The sequence below is a fragment of the Choristoneura fumiferana genome, chromosome 14, assembly GCF_025370935.1.
Source record: "Choristoneura fumiferana chromosome 14, NRCan_CFum_1, whole genome shotgun sequence".
In the NCBI taxonomy this organism is placed as follows: Eukaryota; Metazoa; Arthropoda; class Insecta; order Lepidoptera; family Tortricidae; genus Choristoneura; species Choristoneura fumiferana.
Genome location: NC_133485.1, coordinates 18,663,289 through 18,682,720, shown reverse-complemented (window position 1 = coordinate 18,682,720; position 19,432 = coordinate 18,663,289). Strand labels below are relative to the sequence as shown.

Genomic DNA, 19,432 nt, shown 5'->3' with positions numbered 1-19,432 from the left:
AAGGGGAAACTTCGGGTGAATAACCGGCTGGATCTAGATCTAATATCGTCTGATCTGAAATTAATTATAATTATTCCACGCCGATAAGTTGGAAGGCACGTACTTTGATAATGAGGCCGATAAGTGATTATTACTTCCGTTTTATACTGTATCACTGGGAAAAAGCTTTTGTCTTTTGCCATTTCAGTCTGTGCTTATGCTCAGGTGTGTTTTATACAGATTGTTTTTAAGTGAAACAAAATAGATTTTCCTTGTTTATACTAGACCAGTGTGTTTTAACCTGTGGTCGCGAAGCCTCTTTAGGGGGGTCGCGGAGCACCTATTAGATGCTGGGAACACTACTTTATTTAAAAAAAAAGTTTAAAAATATTTATTAAGTAAATGCGTTAACTTATTATATTTGTCACAAAATAAAATAGGTACATGAAAAAAACAACGGGTAGGGGGGTCGCGAAATATTACTCGTATTCATACTAAAGGGGTCGTGTGAAAAAGGTTGATACACACTGTCCTAGACAATGTTAAAAACATTTTCAAATTCTTCGAATATCTCAAGTATCTAATGAAAGACGCAAGTATAAAGCATCAACTTATTTTTTTCATTTACTTCAGAGCGTCCATGCTTTGAACATAGTCCAAGCATAAACAGACATCCAATTTTTTTTTGTGTTTAAAGTGCTTTTTGTACTCGGTCTAATTTTATAGTCTTTTATTATATACGATTTATACCGAAAGTCCCACCAAAAAAAGGTATAAGATTCAACTAATTTCGACTTTTCCAAATTAATTTAAACTACCGGATAGCTGGAAAACTTATACTTCGGACTGAAAAGGTCAAGTACACTGCAGTTTAAAACTTGGCAGCTTAGGTAGCCTGCAATGGGGCAAGGTTGCTTGCACTGCACTACTGGCTAAAGAGCCTACTTACAATTAGTTAATCTCCTACCTAAGGCAGCGTGTCCAGCCAAGTTCAGAGGAAAAGATTAGATTAACTAAGTTTGCCCTACTTACACATTAATCCAGTAAAATAATTGCAATAGCGATACATTTGGGGTCACATTCCTAATGAGTTACACGAGATTGATCGAGCACCGCAGTGTCATGGAACAATTTTATTTTCTCAGGAATATGTAAACCTACACCTACACAGTGCCTTAGTCTTCTGTCCTTCCAAATTTTATGAACAAATCCTACCAATATTATAAATGTAAAAAGTTTGTGAGAGAGTGTGTATCTGTTACTCTATTACAATAAAACAGCTGGAAGGATTTGGATGAAATTCGGTATATACACATAAGCTGCTTTTTACATAATAAACAGTCAACGATCACGGTCACAGTACTTACTGTTTTACAGGTATACGTAGATTGAACTGTGGCACGGACCCTTTATCATACGTTCAGAACTTCAGACTTACAGTTGGCACGTGTTTTAGGCCAGGAATACACATCAGTAGCTCACACATTTTCGTACAAGCTCGCACGCTTGTGCCATGAAATCTGATGCACGACTCGCCCGAGCAATAGTTGTAGACACAAAAATGCGCAAACTGGGCATGTGCTAGGCATTCCTTACTTTGGCCTAGGAGCCTTTCATTCCCGAGCATAACTTTACCTTTTCCATCAAAAGTAGCTATATTTCGGCACGGTAAGGAATCAGCACATCGGCTGATAGGTCGATAAATCAGCTTTTCCCGTCGCGTGCGCCGCGGCCATAACGTACGGCATGTCGGCCGGGATTACAGGGAACTCCTCAGGGTTGGCGCTGGCATGAAATATCGCTTAGTCTAAATATTAGCTCGCTCAAAAACCTATAAATAAATATTAGGCGACCATTTACACCACTGGCAATGGTCAGGCTATATACCACCACCATACCACAGGGTATAAATCAGAAAAGTTGACATTCACTCATTCATTTAATTCATTCTCCTTATGCAATCAGTACTTCATGTTTGTGTGTGTTATCATTCACTTCAACTCTCGTGGCACTACGTAAACGTGGTAAAGAGAACAAATGGCTGTTGGGGCCGAAAAGTTCTCGAATGGAGGCCGCTGATTGGCTTGCAGGACTTTTTTCTTATCCCGGCATGCCTCTTTCCCTCTTTGCCTCCTCTTTATTACACTGTTTTACTGCCCCTAAAATTAACTATCCTAATTCTAGATTACCAAGTAAATTCTATTAATTAACTGAGCTGCCACTCTTAGGTAATAAAAATCGAGAAAAACATGCTATTGTGTATTAAGTTTCCGATTCTATAATGATATTTTTAACAGCGACAACCCTATATTTTAGCGTTTGGAGGGTGAACGACAGTTAAGATTAGTTTTAAACCATTCTGACCGTTATACCTTTGAATTAAGGCTTTACAAATCTGGCCATAACTTGGCATTCTACATTTGACTGCCAAGTATTTTGTTGCCTGTTTCTGTTTAAAACAATTAGGTTGACTGTTTTTTTATTCTTTTGGATCTAAAATTTTAAACTCTTAAATTTTGGACTTCAAATCAAAAAGAAAATCATATCTACTAATACACCTTGTAAATGTAAAAAAATGTGTTTCTGTGACTTTGTAACTCTTTCATGCCAAAACGGCTTTACAGATTTGGATGAAATTTGGTGCATAAATAACTGGATTTCTGGAATAGCTCGTAAGCCAATTTTTATTCTGATATTCCCGCGGGATTCTGAAAAAAATTAAAAGCGCCGTGGGTGAAAGCTTGTATGAAAACTAACAGCTAACAAAGTCGGGGATCTTCCAACTTCCTACTTTGACTTTGTCACTTCAAAGTTCAATATCTCAAAAACGGCTTAACCGATTTTGATGAAACTTTCTAAGAACCATCGCTAGAAAACCTGCTTTCAAATAAAAAAACCCGCATTCAAATGCGTCCACCCGTTTAAGAGCTACGGTGCCACTGACAGACAGACATACACACATAGCGGTCAAACTTATAACACCCCTCTTTTTGCGTCGGGGGTTAAAAATGAATCGCCGATATGTTTTTTTACACGCATAATTGTTATTGTCAGAACTAGGTTTGTTTTAAACATAAAAAATCTAGAACGGGTAAAGCCGCGAGCAACAGCTAGTAAAATATAAAAATGGTCTTCTCATTATCATAAATCCAAAATGCTGCTTAATTGGTAAATATAGCGTGCGTTAAAGTTAACGCTAGCGCTAGACGGGGTGAGTGACCTCATTAACCGATAACCGCCACGACAATTCGACACAATCGCCTTCATGACCTTACGTTTAATATTGACCTGCGTAGTGGCCAGGTTGTTGGATAAAAACGAAACCTTTTTCAATTGGGTAGATCCTTGGGTGAAAAAAAGTCTATTTCATTCACCGGGGTACGGCTGAAAACCAGCGCTGCAGCTCTGGTTAAGAGTACAGGGCTACGGCACACTACAGCAAAACGTCTCTTCTTCTATTTATGTTTTTACTGTGTTTTGTTGTAATGTAGTGTGTTTTTTTTATGTCAATAAATGTTGTAAAGCCGTGGTGGCCTAGTGGTTTGACCTATCGCCTCTCAAGCAGAGGGTCGTGGGTTCAAACCCCGGCTCGCACCTCTGAGTTTTTCGAAATTCATGTGCGGAGTTACATTTGAAATTCACCACGAGCTTTGCGGTGAAGGAAAACATCGTGACGAAACCTGCACAAACCTGCGAAGCAATTCAATGGTGCGTGTGAAGTTCCCAATCCGCACTGGGCCCACGTGGAAACTATGGCCCAAACCCTCTTGTTCTGAGAGGAGGCCTGTGCCCAGCAGTGGGACGTATATAGGCTGGGATGATGATGAAATGTTGTGAGTTTGAGTTTATGTTGTGAGTTAGATTATTAGAAAATATTTTTTTGGTTGTTGGAGTCCATATCAATGAAAGGTCGCAAGTGAGCAAAGAAATTCTTATAGTTCACAGGTTTTTTTCTTTCGTGAATAAAAAAAATGACAAAGATGAAGCGCATAATGGCATTGCAATGCATTTCTTCCGCGAGCCGCCGCGGGCGCTGCCATACAAATTTCAATTCTCGTCTCGCCTCGTCTCGTCTCGCCTCGCCGGTGGAAAACCACCTTAACGGGAGTGGGCGAGGGCGGGGTGGGGTTAAGACCCGAGAACAATCATTCATATTTTCTGCTCCGACCGAGTATTGAACCTAGGACTAAGGCTACGTTTCAACCAGAGATGTGCGAGGACGAGTTTTTTATGAAGCTATCGCCTCGCTCCGCTCAGCTGTTTCCACCAGAGCAGTGCTGCGTGAGCATAGGTAAATGAAGCGTTTCTCTTTGTTCATGAAAAAGGCATTCTTTGCTACACATCTTCGCACATCTCTGGTGGAAACGCAACCTTAAAGAAAATATAAACTGAGACATGGATGCACAGAAAAACCAGAAAAAGAGACCAGCGCTGGGAATCGAAGCCAGGTCCTCAGCATTAAACCTGAAAGCTTTGCTTAGTTTGGGACTGGTCAATTGGTGTCAAATGTCCCATGATATTTATTTCTTTATTTGTAGTCGGTTCTTTTACTCAGCTAACCGAACGTCTTTTTAGAGACTGTCCTAGATTTTCCGCGATTGGTTGTCAACGCTTCTAGCGTCTACCAGATCTCAGAATCGGGCGGCAATCGCAAAGTAATTAACGGCAATTTGACCGTAATGAGGGTAGTTATGTTACACTTATTTATTTATTACCCGATTTAGGGGGGTTTCCGATTATGCGTACCATAACCATACGAAAAAACCAGGCACGTGCGGATCGGGCTCACGCACTGAGGGTTCCCTAAGCGAAAATAATAATATAAGCTTCAGAAGAAAGCTGTTATCGCAATCGTGTAATAAGTTGATATTTCAAAGTAGATATCTTTACAAAATACAGGGCTATACGTAATACAAACGAACAATGATGTGAAGTGAAGGCAGGTCCCTTGCCCCGTACCCTTCAAGGTATAAGGGTTCTGTTTTTCCTTTTGACGTATGTAATCCTAAACTAATGTAGGTAAAAGGTAAGTACCCTATTTGGCTTACTTATCTGTAAGATGTCAGCGATCGCATGTCAGTCGGCCATTTTGTGCACGTAGCAAATTGGAACAGAGAAAGATTGTTATAGATTTCGAGATTATGAAGAAACAATTATTGACCTGGCTAGCAATTTAAATCATTTATTGCAAACCAGCTTTCTATAACTTACTAGTCTGTCAAGAATTCAATTATCGCTATACCGCGGGAAGTAAATTTTCCGGGAATATAACTAAATGGTGTTCTATGTCCTTCACAGGGCTCGAACTGTCTTATTTTTAACCCCCGACGCAAAAAGAGGGGTGTTATAATTTTGACCACTATGTGTGTCTGTCTGTCTGTCTGTCTGTGGCGCCGTAGCTCTTAAACGGGTGGACCGATTTAAATGAGTTTTTTTTATTTGAAAGCAGGTTTTCTAGCAATGGTTCTTAGACATGCTTTATCAAAATCGGTTCAGACGTTTTTGTGATATTGAACTTTTTGCGATTCGGGAACCTTGCGATCGCATCGTCATCTCTTTCTACCCCAAACCCCAACCTATACCGTGCGATAGACGTAAGTGGTGAAAGCGGTTGCGGTCCCGAGAGTGTTTTAATTTAACAATTTGCTCAAAAGTTTGTTAAAATGGTAACTGTAAATAATAACTTGGTAACCTACGACACAATTTCTAGCCTAGCATCCCTTCACAATGAACTTTCATTAGCTACATACTTTTTGTTCCCCAAAGTTGTAGAAAAGGCACTACAAACTGCCATAAGTACGGAACTTTACTATCAAAGCAAATTAAATTGACAAAACAGTGACTCAGAAATTCCAATATCACGTGTATTACGATACGAGTTATGCAAACAAATTAAAATGTTAATAACGGACCTGTGTAATTAATGTAAGTAACATGACGTATTCAGTGTGTTGAAACTAATATCGTAGACGTATTTTTCTGCAGATTTTTCATGAGACTGATAAAGGCTGGCCAGAATTATAAAAAACCTCGCCATATTGCGGAAAACCAATAAAACTAATTTCTTGCACTGGTAACATTAAATTCAAATGTCATCTGTCTATTGCTGTCAAAGTTTAACGTTGTTTGCGCGTGGTATTTAAATGTGTTATTTTGTGTTTTAGTGCGTTAAAATGCCTAAGATTATCCATAGCTTTGGAAGGAAAATAATTTACAATGTATGAAAGTATTTGTCATAGAAAAGGTCTGAAGGATTAGAAAATATTCCTTTAAATAACATCACCGACACCGTTGTCAATATGACTGATAGGTATAGTATAGTAAGTGTAAAGAATGTTGCAATATAAAACGTAGAAGTGCTGCCCTCGCGTCAGGTTTTTTTGATATTCCTGGTCAGCCTTTACAACAAAATCCTTGTTTCAATCACGTTTATGATCGTAATTGTATTTATTTATTTATCAATTACAGCATTAGGGTAGATAGATCAATGCGCTGTAAGATAAACTGTTGAGTCTTAAATACATCACTTATACATCATATATTTCAATATAACATTTTAAACTTTCGTGATTCTCACTCATAGTCAAAATACCACAAACGGGACTTATCACGCTATTATTACACAAGTAATATTTACCTCGACGTTTCGGCAACGTTACAGTTGCCGTGGTCACGAGTAGACTGAAGTGTGAGGTGTCAAGTCTGCCTAGCAGCGCGAGTTCTTCGAACTACCCGCTACTTGATCACTAATAGTGCCGGCACTCGTCGAGGTAAATATTACTTGTGTAATAATAGCGTGATAAGTCCCGTTTGTGGTATTTTGACTATATATTTCAATGTTTGTCAATCGTAAATTTTGGATTGAATGGTGATCTTGAAAACAGCAAATGCCTCTTGAATGCATCTGATCCCATAAGACACTTACGATCAAGAAAGCTGTTCCCCATTTTGCTTTGCGACACAAAAAACCCCGACTTTGTCACTTCAAAGTTCAATATCTCAAAAACGGCTGAACCGATTTTAATGAAACATGTCTAAGAACCATCGCTAGAAAACCTGCTTTGAAACAAAAGAACCGCATTTAAATCGGTCCACCCGTTTAAGAGGTACGGTGCCACAGACAGGCAGACAGACAGACAAACAGCGGTCAAACTTATACGAGTAACACCCCTCTTTTTGCGTCGGGGGTTAAAAAACTTGATCAATATCAATGCTACTTAGGAAGCAGCATTTCCTCCAACGCTAAGACAACATTGCAACAGTACACACACAGGCCGGAGTCCGATGCAAATTGTACCGCAGACAATACATCTTGATGGCGGATCCCACGGTTGTATACGTAAATGAAATCCCAGATAAACCCTCCCGAATTAGATAGCTGGCGGAACTGCACTGTTGTATCACAGGGTTAGTAGATGGAGTAAGTGAGCGTTGTTAATTTTCTTAGACTTCCGCAAGGCTCGGAACCGGTTTATAAAATAGCGGTAAATACCGGTTTATTTCGGTTTAACTCCGAACTTTCATAAGATCGCGAACGTTTTTAAGAACTTAACTTTAACCTAAATAAAAAGGTTCATTCGACGAGTGACAGCTGGCCGGCCTGCGGCGGGCGGCGATGTTTATCCTGCGCCGGAATAAACCGGTTTTTATTGTTCTAAACCAGTTAATCTGACAAGAACTTTATGGAAATGTTCCCTTAAAACCGGTTTAAAAATAACGGTTTCGCGAACGAAACCAAAATCAAAAGGTTTTCCGTCAAGTACATGATAACGGTTTGGAAATTTAACCGGTATCCGAGCCTTGGACTTCCGTATTCATATGAATCCAAACAGAGACCTACAAGCTCATACGTCGGGGTCAGTCATATCATATCATTCTGCCACTGGGTCTATTGAACTGTGATGGGTAGATACTTGATTTTTTGTCTATATACGTCCGTTTAAACGGACCCCGTTTTCATTCACTTTAAGGCAGATATTTTTGATATTTTTTACACCTTCATTATCAGGCGTAATTTTGAGCAAATGCAAACGCTTACTTTTCACATTCAAAAGACTTAAGTTATACAACAAAAAAAACTTGTAAGGCAGTTATAAATACGACATAGAGCTTGCAATTCGGTGCAGAGCCGTCGTAAATCAGCGCCTAATTAACAATCATTTCGTATAAAAACTGCATTAACTCGCCAAAAAGTCACTTGACAACTGTAGCACTTGCATCAAATATACCGTTCCAAATTATTAATATGAGGAAACAGTTCACTAATGAACGCGAACAAACATAAGTTTGAGGTCCGTGGGAGACTCCCAGCCGTATTGTGCTTGTACGCTGTGGCAAAAGGCCGTAAGTGCACTTAGTATTAAAATGGGGTTACGTCGTGTTGATTCGCGAAGCGGCGGGGTCGACAGCATCGGCGTAAGCGCACGTTGAATGTCCAATTAGTCTCCAGGTTCTTAATTAGATGGATGGTTTGGGAAAGCACGGAGATTTGGGACTGAAGGTTGGGCAAATGTTATAGGGGGAACCTTCGCCCCATAGCAAATATTGACAGAGGTTTTGGAAAAACAATTGAATTCAAAAGGCTTATCTTATTTTGAAATTGTGAAATTAGTAATTTAGTACCCATTAAATATTGTTTTTTAAATGTCGATATTTCGTTCGATCGATCGTTATAAAGCGATAAGGCCGCCTGTTGTTTGACTAATATTTTTTCTGTACTGCTTACCAGGTATATGGTGTTCAATAAACAGCATTATGTTTTGTTTATTTTTGACATATATTTCGTAAACAAGGGTTCTATGAACTTAACGGAAAACAGTTTGTAATTTTGAACATAAAAGTTTATGATTTACTTATTTCCGTTTTTTGTATTCACATATTGAAAAAGAAAACATAAAACAATATAAATTGGGTTCCACTCAGTATAATTTTGCAGCAAGCTGTTCATCAAAACCAGCTAACTCCACCCGTTCTTCCACAGATAATCCTCGCAGACGAATGCACAGAAGCAGAAGGCCGCGCGTGGCACATGAAGCACTTCGCCTGCGCCGAATGCTCCCGGCAGCTCGGCGGGCAACGGTACATCATGAGGGAAGCCCGGCCGTACTGCCTGCCTTGCTTCGACGGATGCTTCGCGGAGTACTGCGACGCCTGCGGGGAGCCCGTGGGGGTCGACCAGGGGCAGATGTCCCATGAGGGGCAGCACTGGCACGCCACGGAGAGATGCTTCGCGTGTCATACCTGTGGAGCTAGCTTGCTAGGTTAGTATGCGCAAGGTTGTTCTGTTAAAAAAGACGTGGTATGTAGTGGTTTCATTCTTCTTCTCAAGCAGAAGGTCATGGGTGTTTGGGAATTTCTGCGATTTGAAATATATTACGGTAAAGGAAATATCGTGAGGAATCCTGTACACACCAGCGAAGAGATTTCATGGTGTGTGTGATGTTCCCAATCCGCCCTGGGCCCGCGTGGGAATTACGGGCCAAGGCTTTGCATTCCTTGCTGTCTTTTAGTTATTTCGAAATATTACCTATTGTATTCCGACGAACTGTATTGAGTACCAGTGAATAGGCACAGGAAAAAATCTCAGAGAGTTACCTGAGGTAAATTGTTCATGTGATGTCTATGGTAACAAGCATGGCAAAGGATGTGTACATTAACTGCAAAGTTTTGCCTCCGAAGACACACCTAACTCAAGCTTGTTTGACTCTCCTACCAAATATTCAACGTTCGTAAAAAACTTCCCTATTCCTTTAGTTTCGATCCTCGTTGTCGGCATCATAAACGGCGCATTTACGCCAATTTTAGCTTTCTAGGTTAAAATTGAACCAAATATTGATGTTCTGATGTTCATTTGGAACATTCCTTTGCATAATAATATACTAATAATAAAATAGCTACATGGTTGTCTTTTTTCCCCTAGGTCGTCCGTTCCTGCCCCGGAAAGGCGCTATATTTTGCTCAATAGCATGCTCCAAAGGCGAACCGCCGACGCCCTCAGACTCTTCAGGTCCTGGACCTCGGCCGCCGCGGGTGCCTCGCCACAGAAGACCACCGTCCCCAAAATCCCCACCGACGACACCCCAACGCGAGCCATCACCCCACATCGACGCTGACTCGGAGCCCAGCGGGTCCTATGTCCGGGAAACTCCTCCACCGCATCCTCCTCCCCCGCCGCACGCTTGCCTCAGCCTCGACCGAGCCTTAGCCGACTTGCGTCTAGAACAATCCATGACCGAACACCAGATACAACCCACGCCGACCTCAGAAGAGCCTAAAGAGGAATCCCCAGAAGACTGGAGACCGCCGCACCCCATTGAAGCACAGGTTGTTACTCCTGGGCATTCTACGTCCATGCCTGAGCTTACGTTAGTGGATGGTAAAGGTTCTCCAAGGAAGCCAAGAGGTGGTAGGACTGTGAGGTTCTGCGGAGACGACAATCAAGCATTTGAGCCTGATGAGCCTGTGCGAAGGGAGAGGGAGAAAGAAAAGCTACGAGATGACGACGCGAGTAGCTACTGCAGCACTTGCTCATCCTCTTCGTCATCTGCCGAGTCTTACACTCTCCCCACGAGACGAGCTTATGGTGGAGTGAGGATCTCCTACGTCCCTAACGACACCATCGCCTGCGCCAAGCGCGAACGTCAAAGGAAAAACGCGCAGCAAGACAAAAACTGCATCATCTCGTGATCCTGGATTACCTTTTTACACTCAACCTCCGATCAAAAGACTGACTTTTTGATAGTTTAAACCCACGCCATAGTTTAGGGAATTAAAGTAAAAGTCAATGTAACAGTAAATTTAAAACGCTGGCTTCGGCAAATATTTTGAACACTTGTGTGGTTTTCATCGTGTATTCCTTTTATTTCCGTATTTCAAAGTACGATAGTTGTTTTATCAGCTACAAAATATTTAAAATTTCTCAATTAAACCGGTCGTTGCCAGTTAAGTATGGGTATGCGCATAGACATCGTCTTCCTTAGTAATAAAAACAGCTTTTGGCAAAATCGTGCAACTCACAAATAAAAGGCAACCAGGTGCACGATGTCACTAATCATATTGTGACATGATCGCGTTTCCAGAATTGTATCACCATCTGTGTAATGTAGCGGTGACAGTTGGAACTAAAAGGATAACCATAAAATTGTTACACCTTTCGAGTTTATAATGCGTCGGAATTAAGTCGACTTTTATGTAATTCATGTAATTTTTATCGTGGCATTGTATTCATCTGTGCGATATCAACGCCACCGCTAGTTGCTCGAGTAAGCTTGTATTGATGTATCTTTACATAAAGGGTTTAACTTCCAACTGAATAGATTTTTTGACAAATTTGTACCCAACATGTAATTTGGCTGTAATCGCTTTTAAATTAGACGCTCTATTCATTCACACACCTTTCCTCTGTGATGGATCAAACGGTACGTATATTTTAATATATTTAACTTAAAATGGATCCTATAATTATATTTGAACGTCAGCTTTAAATTATTTGGATTAATTTATCGTAACATATCTGCTTTTGTGACGTATTAACCATATCTTGTTCATAAAATGATTATTTTAAGACATATCCCATTTTGCCACGTAAGTTTTAAGTTAATTTAAGTTAGATATTAAAGAAAAATGTATGATAAAGAGAATTAGTACAAATACGGATTGTATTATTTTGTATTACACTTTGAGGAAACGTGTGTTCAAATTTTGTAAATAGTTATAAGAATTAATATAATATAATATTAAGTTTGCCTTATGGATAAATTGCCTGTAATTTTGGATTAAGTAGGTCATTTCAATTTTTAACTTTATTTTATAGACATAAAATGCATGATTTGTTAAAAATGTAAACTTACAACGCTTCTTACGATTCCTTTCGAACACTTCCGCTGTTTTCTGTTTTTTTTTTCTGATTGAAGATTTTTTATTTCATATTGTAAAAAATAAAAAGCAGTATAATTTTTAAACATCCTTTTCTTAATATTTGAGAATGCAATCCTTAAAATACTTCTACCAGCGTAAAACCATGAAAATAACAATAACAAGTAAGTTTTACACAAGTGTTTGTACAAATAAATGTAAAATGTAAACAATGGTATGTTTGTAAGATATTTGTATTGAGGAGAAAATAAAATGTTTTACAAATAAATAGTGTTTTTTTTTTCATCATGCCAAACAGTACCTGAAATTCCGAAAGATAAGTAAATAACAAATGTTATTATTTACAAACTTTTATTTAACTTACTGTGTTAGTTAATAGGTACCAGTATGTACATGTATGAGAGGATTAAATCCTCTTAATCACGACGCACTCTCAGTGATCTAATTTACTCTCACCGCGAAATTTATGGATATATAGTATAAAGGCCCTCATAAACCAACTTTCTTTTGTTTTATTAAAAATTTAGGACTTTATTTTCCTTATAAAATAAATTACCTAGTACTCAATGTATTATTATGTACATTTTTTTTATTCGACTGGATGGCAAACGAGCAAGTGGGTCTCCTGATGGTAACAGATCACCACCCACATGATCACTACTTTGTTTTTATTCAAAACGTCGCACTTGCTGACGTGATAACTGTAACAGATCCGCTTCTCTCGTGTCAAATTATTGTACGCGATACATACTGCCGTGCTCAAGCTAAAAGGCGGCTAAGTGACAAAATGAAGTTTGAAATAGGTCTAAAAACGCGGTAATTATTTTAAATCGATGCTAGTTGATATTTATAATTATTCATAGATTTACCTAAATAAAGAAAGAAAGAAAGACTACGAAGGAAAAGCCGGAGATTTTTTCCCTTTATTTTTCCTGAACATCTTAAGCTCTAAGCAATATAATTTGAAAGTTTCAAAAAGATATTCCAATAAATAAATAAATAATAAATAAATAAATATCACGGGACAATTCACACCAATTGACCTAGTCCCAAAGTAAGCTTAGCAAAGCTTGTGTTGTAGGTACTAAGCAACGGATAAATATAATTATATAGATAGATACATACTTAAATACATAGTAAACACCCAAGACCCGAGAACAAACATTCGTATTTTTCATACAAATATCTGCCCCGACACGGGAATCGAACCCGGGACCTCAAGCTTCGTAGTCAGGTTCTCTAACCACTAGGCCATTTGGTAGGCAGGAGGCTATACTAGCTTACACATTTATAATATTAGTGGGATATTGTATGTACTGACGGCTACAAACAACACGACAAATGTATGATAAGTCCTTATCATCGAAAGTGACGAAAGTGCATATTGACAGAGCCGCGGGAACTGTCTCGGGACCGCCATTGTGGTTGGAGAAACGCTGCGCTACCGGAGATGCATGTCGTTAATTACCAGACATTGTAACTTTTGGGGTACACTGTCGAGTAATGAAGCGGTATAGTATAACAATAACGCTTCTTCATCAGAAGAACCATCGAGTGGCGAGCACGAACCGGAAGACGATGCGTTTTTGGCAAGCCTCTCATTAGGTGGAATTTTGCCGAGTCAGTCTCCACTCAAGAACATTCGTCACTCCAGCTGGCCAAATGGCGCCCTCACTACATTTGCCGAGACGCCATCTCCTCTCAAGAACTCGTTTACTCCAGCGGTTGTCAGTTCTTCGAAGATATGGCCTCCACTGCCACTTCGTCTTGCTAATTCTCTGAGCTACGTCGATGACTTTTTTGTGACGGATGATCCTTGCGGATTCTACCCTGACGACCAAAAAAACGAGTCAAATTTCATGCAACTGTGCTCATAATTTTTGCTAGTCAGTGTACATAAAAGTGCTTTGCAAAAGTCCGATCGTTTTCGTAAAACGAAACCGAGATACGGATCATTTCATTTCTTCGGTGAATAAACTTTATTTGCGATTTGACGACAAGGAAGCGACGTCGGGACATTTGGCGAACTTGGCAGACAACGACACTCGTAATGCTGCTGGGAAGTTGGATTAAGTAATAAATAGTTTGATTGTCTTGGTTCAGAATTTACTGAAGCTTAACAACCAAAATTCACGCTAAGTCTTAGTTATTTAATCAATTAAAAAAGCAGCAGTTTATCAGGCGCCTTCAATATACTTACAACGCGTTGACTTCTGGACAACGATCTAAAAAATCTCGAGTAGAGTTGGTTTTCAAGAATAGGTACTTAATAATGATTTGGGACACTCAAGCTCATTTGTTTTGTAGTGGGTATGCTCTATGTGAGAGAGCCTCTCGAACCCCCTCTTTTCTCGAAATGAGTAAGAATAAGGAGCTTTTTCCCTTTTTCTTTTTAAAAAGGGAATAGACCATTATGAAGCAATTCGCAACCATAATTTTCAAAGCACGCTCATTTTAAGAGCCTAGCTTTTATTTTCCTTTTGAACCCTAAGAGGGACTATTCAGATAAATAACAATCCATCCAGCGACGCTAACAAGGCATGTGACGAGGCGACTGCCAAATGCCTAGCTATTTAGCCGGCTAGACGCGATTTGGCATGAAACCTAACTCAATCTAGACGCAGGCCGTTTCTCACCCCTTGCAGCCACTGGCACAGACTAATAAGAGATACTACGTGCCACTGGTAAGGGAGTTATTTATTGAGTCTGCAAATCTTTGGAAGATGGGCCTAGAAATAACGCTGGAAATGTATGGATATTTTCAGATATGGAGATTTTTATTTTATCATGCTACGATTTATGAATCTGTCTGTCTGATGGTGACTATGAATTATTTGAGTGAAAAATTTGCTAACTTGCAAATCATCAACATCATCATCATCTCGACATAGGCCGATGGTGCCCAGTAGTGGTATATAGATATAGTATATAAAGAATAATAAGGATACGCCCCACTGCAGGGCACAAGCTTTCTCTTAGAATCAGAGGGCTTGCCCTGTAGCTCCCACGCGTGCAGATTGGGAACATGAACATCACACACACCATCGTATGTCTCCGCATGTATGGGCGATTTCCTCGCGATGTTTTCCTTCACTTTCACCCTTATGGTACATTTCAAATGTAATTTCACACAAATTGATCATTGATTGATTGACGGTGGTGATGATTTCCCATCAGATGACTTGCATGCTCGTTTGCCTCCCACTCATACAAAAAAACTGGCCAAGAGCGTATCGTACACGCCCGAAATAGGGTTCCGTAGCCATTACGAAAAAAATAAGTAATATTTTTCTAAGGATTTCGTATTTTGTACGGAATATTCCAAGTTTAGGTTTATTTTATACCTTAGGCTGCTATTTACTCTTAAACTACTAATAATTCTCAAGAAAACTTAACCGTTATAGTTTTCCTTGTAAGTTTGATACTACCATCCTGAATTTTTTCAAATTTTTCCGCTCGATTTTAATGAAAATTTGCACTTTAAAGTTGAATATTTTGCAAACAAATCACTTAATCGAAAAATCGTTTTAGCAACCCCACAGCACAACAGCTTTCTAGCATTGATTGTCTCTGAGCAAAGCCGCGGACAGACAGACAGACAGACAGACATGGCGAAACTATAAGGGTTCAGTTTTTGCCATTTTGGCTACGGAACCCTAAAAAGAAAAAAATAAAAAATCAGAGGCCTATGGTCAAATCACTAGGATAACAAGACCACACCCCTCCAAATGTTTACATTTAATCAAATTAATTTCAACCCTTAAAGGGTTGGTGACTAATTCGAAGTCAGATGACTAACCAATTGACCTTGGGTTCCCCGGGACCATCTCAACCCTTCGCCTGCCGACCCTAGTTATTATATGATTAATAGCTTACCAGAAATTAATAGTGCTGTCGCGTGAAACGCTCAAAGAGTAAGAGAGAAGGGTTGTATAGACCAGTAATCCTTTACATTAAAGCAAAGTACATAGTTTGTAGGGTTACGTACGTCTAAATAAACACTGATTTTATAATACGTGTATTTTTATTCAAACTGCATATTCTTATCAAATTTCAATTTTGATCGATTTAACCCGAATTGTCGCGAACAAACAGACATTCAAAGTTTAGCTTGTAAAAAAATTAATGAACGACTGCCTTAAAAGCTTTAAATAATAAAAGTGACTGTCGAATTGAGAACCTAATAAAATGTAAGTGGCCGGTATTTAGTGTTATGCAAAGAGTATGCAACATGCACGTTTCTCTAAAGAGGTTTCAATCATTCCGCTTTATATTATGGCGTTTCTAGGATGTATCTAAAGATTTTTACATGTTCTCCCTCAGCAATAATTTTGAAAAAAATATATATTATAGCTTGTCAGTGGGTGTATCACTGGTAAAAAAATTGAAGCGGTCGCTAACGTGGAAGTAAGGAATAAAAATCCGAAAAGTTTAGTCAGCAGTTTATTAACTTTTTTATATGGCTTGATGAAAATGTAATTTATGTCATTATACTTAATTGTCCTTTGTAAATGTACATTATATGTGACGCACGATAAAATCGGTAGTCTCGAAAAAAATATTAAAGCAAAATCATATTACGTTTTTATTTTTCTTTAAACTATAGAGTTTCGGGGGCTTACATTTTGCAGATTAATTACAAATGTGGTGATACATCATCCATAAAAATAACAAGTTGAAATTCGCTGGGGGCAGAATCACTTTGCTTATCCTGGCACTGCCTTTGGTAGGACGATAATTCGAGACCCTGGGAAGGACAGAATCGTTTTTAACCCGGAAAATTGCGTAGTTCCCGTGGGATAACGGTAAACGATGACAAACGGAATCACAGGTCAGTCTGCCATAAAACTTTCGACCTCAGTGAGAATGTGAATCTAAGTATAAGGTAGTCGCTTCTGAACCACTCTTTGAGCCCCAAAGGGGTGAAATAACCCTTCGCCGTCGGTTCGTTACACAGCTTTGTCGAGTTCCCTAATCTCGGTGATTTGCGTTAATTACTGTGTTTGTGCGTTTGTAGGGTTAATTGGGTTCGCCAAACTAGGTTATTAAAATGTAAGGGTTTTAAAATTGCCCAATGATTTGATTATAGTCATTTGGTTTTGTTTCAATTAGAGTGTCGTAATAGGCGAACACGCACATTCACGTAAACACACACACACGCATACACTTGCAACTCTACCTAAGTTTGTTATAATTTCAAATTTAATTTAAAATAAGTACAGTAACGAAAATACAAACTGAAACATGAATGCACAGAAAAAACCCCAGAAAAAGAGACCAACGCTGGGAATCGAACCCAGGTCCTCAGCATTCCGTACCATACCCCTACACCACCACTGGATAGGAGTCTAGACACCAATTTCTCCCAATGCACCAAACATTTCAGCCTGCCTTTTTCCCCCTTTCTAAGCCACTTAATGTGACACTAGCGCCATCTATGTTTTAGCTCTCATCGAGAAACATCAACACTCCTTCGGAACTAACTGCTCACCCGGACAAGAGATGTCGTTATTAAGCAATCAAGTCATGATTGGTTTCCAAAAACCAATCATGATAAGTACAGTATTTTGTACAGTCACCAGCAAAAGTGGATGAGCAGATACGGTGCTCAAAATGACCTCACACGACTCTACTGCCTAGGTCACTGGCGGTTTGAGGGCAACTGGAGGCCTATGGAGGAGGCCTTTCTCCAACAGTGGACGTGATACGGTGATATGATGATAATTATGATGAATTAGGCCCCATCTTAATCTCGCTGCTTCTCGAGGCAAGGACGTATGGGTAAGGCAACATCAAACATACGATCTAAGGAAATAAGAATTAACCAAACGGCTTTCAGAACCACAGAGGACCGAAGAGCTGGCAGCTACCTCGCACAACGTATCAGCATTGCTATACAGCGAGGAAATGCTGCCAGCATCTTTGGGTCCATGCCGTGGGGGATACTTTTTTTTCTAAACTATAACAACCTAAAAATAGTTTGATTTACTTTTAATAATAATTTTAAATTAGTCTAATTTTAATTATAATTAATACTTTATTTATGTTATAATGAATTACCTATATATTTTTAGTAAGTATTAAATTATCATGAGCTCTACGCTGAAGGAAAACTGCGAGGAAACCTGCACACACCTGAGAAGTAATTCAGTGTGTGTGAAGTTCCCAATCCGCACTGGGCCCGCGTGGGAACTACGGCCCACGCCCTCTCATTCTGAGGGGACGTGCCAATCTGCAGTGGGACCTAAGACTAGTTAAATACAGTTGCTCACATAAAATAAAATTTATGTAGTCCCAAATGACGGCGATGACAAATTTGATAAAAAAATATTGCCTATTTATGTAAATAGGTACTTCCCCAAGTAAATCCCAGTCGTCGCTACCCCGGCCGCGCCGGCGCGTGGCACAGGTGCCGTTCCAGTGCGCGGGCGCACCTGACCGCTATTGATTTATCACTGCACTTTCAAATCAATTGGGGATGTTACGTAAACTGACGCAGTATTCGTCATTTTAAAACCAGTCGACTGTGTGCCGGGCATAAAGTGAAAATGTAGTGAAGTACACAATTTTGAATGAACAATTAGACTGATTAACTCAAACTTATTTATTTTTTTTTACTTGTTTAAGAACTTATTTAATTTTTTTTTTAGTTATTTAAGAATCACTCTGGAGTTCACTCAGTTGGGAGTTCTCAGCTCGATCTGTAGAGCTTGAAGTAAAAATAAAAAGAGCCCAAGAGCGAGTCAGACTCGCGCGCCCAGGGTCCCGCACATATTTGTTGGAATGAATATCCAGTGTTAGCAGAACCCCTCCCCTTAAAAATGTGTGCGGTCATTTTAGATAATTACTGACCTGATATAGACAGACAGATATAAAGAATTAAGATTATAAGACTTTTCTTATTGGTTATGCAATAAAAGCTACCTTTATAACATATTTCAAGTTTTTAGGACCAAAGTACCTACCCTATAGGTTTTTCGCTTACGGCAATTGGTATAGAAACACCTTTTCTAATGGCTGTATTTTTTGTTCTCCTATAAGGCCCCGTTTGTTCCTTTTTGAGGTACTGAACCCTAAAAAGTTAGAACTTACGGAGATAGATTGAGTCTTTGAACTTTTATAGGTACTAAGTAGGAGCGTACGTGTATAAGTACCAACAATGTGACGAATAGGGATTAACATTTAATAGCGTCATAGAATAGAAACAATATTATCAGTTCAGAGTTATTTTATTGCCTCTATTGTACGATTTTATGCAAACAGTGTATAACAGTTTTCAACCGACTTCAAAAAAGGAGGGGGTTCTCAATTCGTCTGTTTTTATGTATGTTTGTTACGCGATAACTCCGCCAATAGGGGGGCGAATTTCAAAATTTATAAAGGACGTACTTTCGAGGTGGTCCCATTTACACCAAGTCAGGATCTGATGATGGGATCTTAGAGAAATAGAGGCCAACCCTCCAATTTTTAAAGCACACCTATAATAGCGATTTTGGCATTTTTAACACCAAGTCAAGTGTCTAAATTCAGAAAATATCATTTTGGTGAACTGCACCTGATAAGAAGACCGTAGGTACCG

The 19,432-nt window shown here is 39.3% G+C and overlaps 1 protein-coding gene across 6 annotated transcripts in view; it reads left to right on the top strand.

The window, feature by feature from the left end:
• LOC141435369 (uncharacterized) overlaps positions 1–12,121 on the top strand; it is a 758,872-nt gene extending 746,751 nt beyond the window's left edge. For all 6 annotated transcript variants that reach the window (XM_074098083.1, XM_074098079.1, XM_074098081.1 and 3 more), the window contains 2 exons: positions 8,960–9,239; positions 9,899–12,121. In XM_074098083.1, coding sequence (XP_073954184.1) covers positions 8,960–9,239; positions 9,899–10,665 — 1,047 coding nt within the window. In that variant the 3' untranslated portion in view covers positions 10,666–12,121. The remainder of the gene's footprint in view (positions 1–8,959; positions 9,240–9,898) is intronic.
• Positions 12,122–19,432: the final 7,311 nt, after the last annotated feature.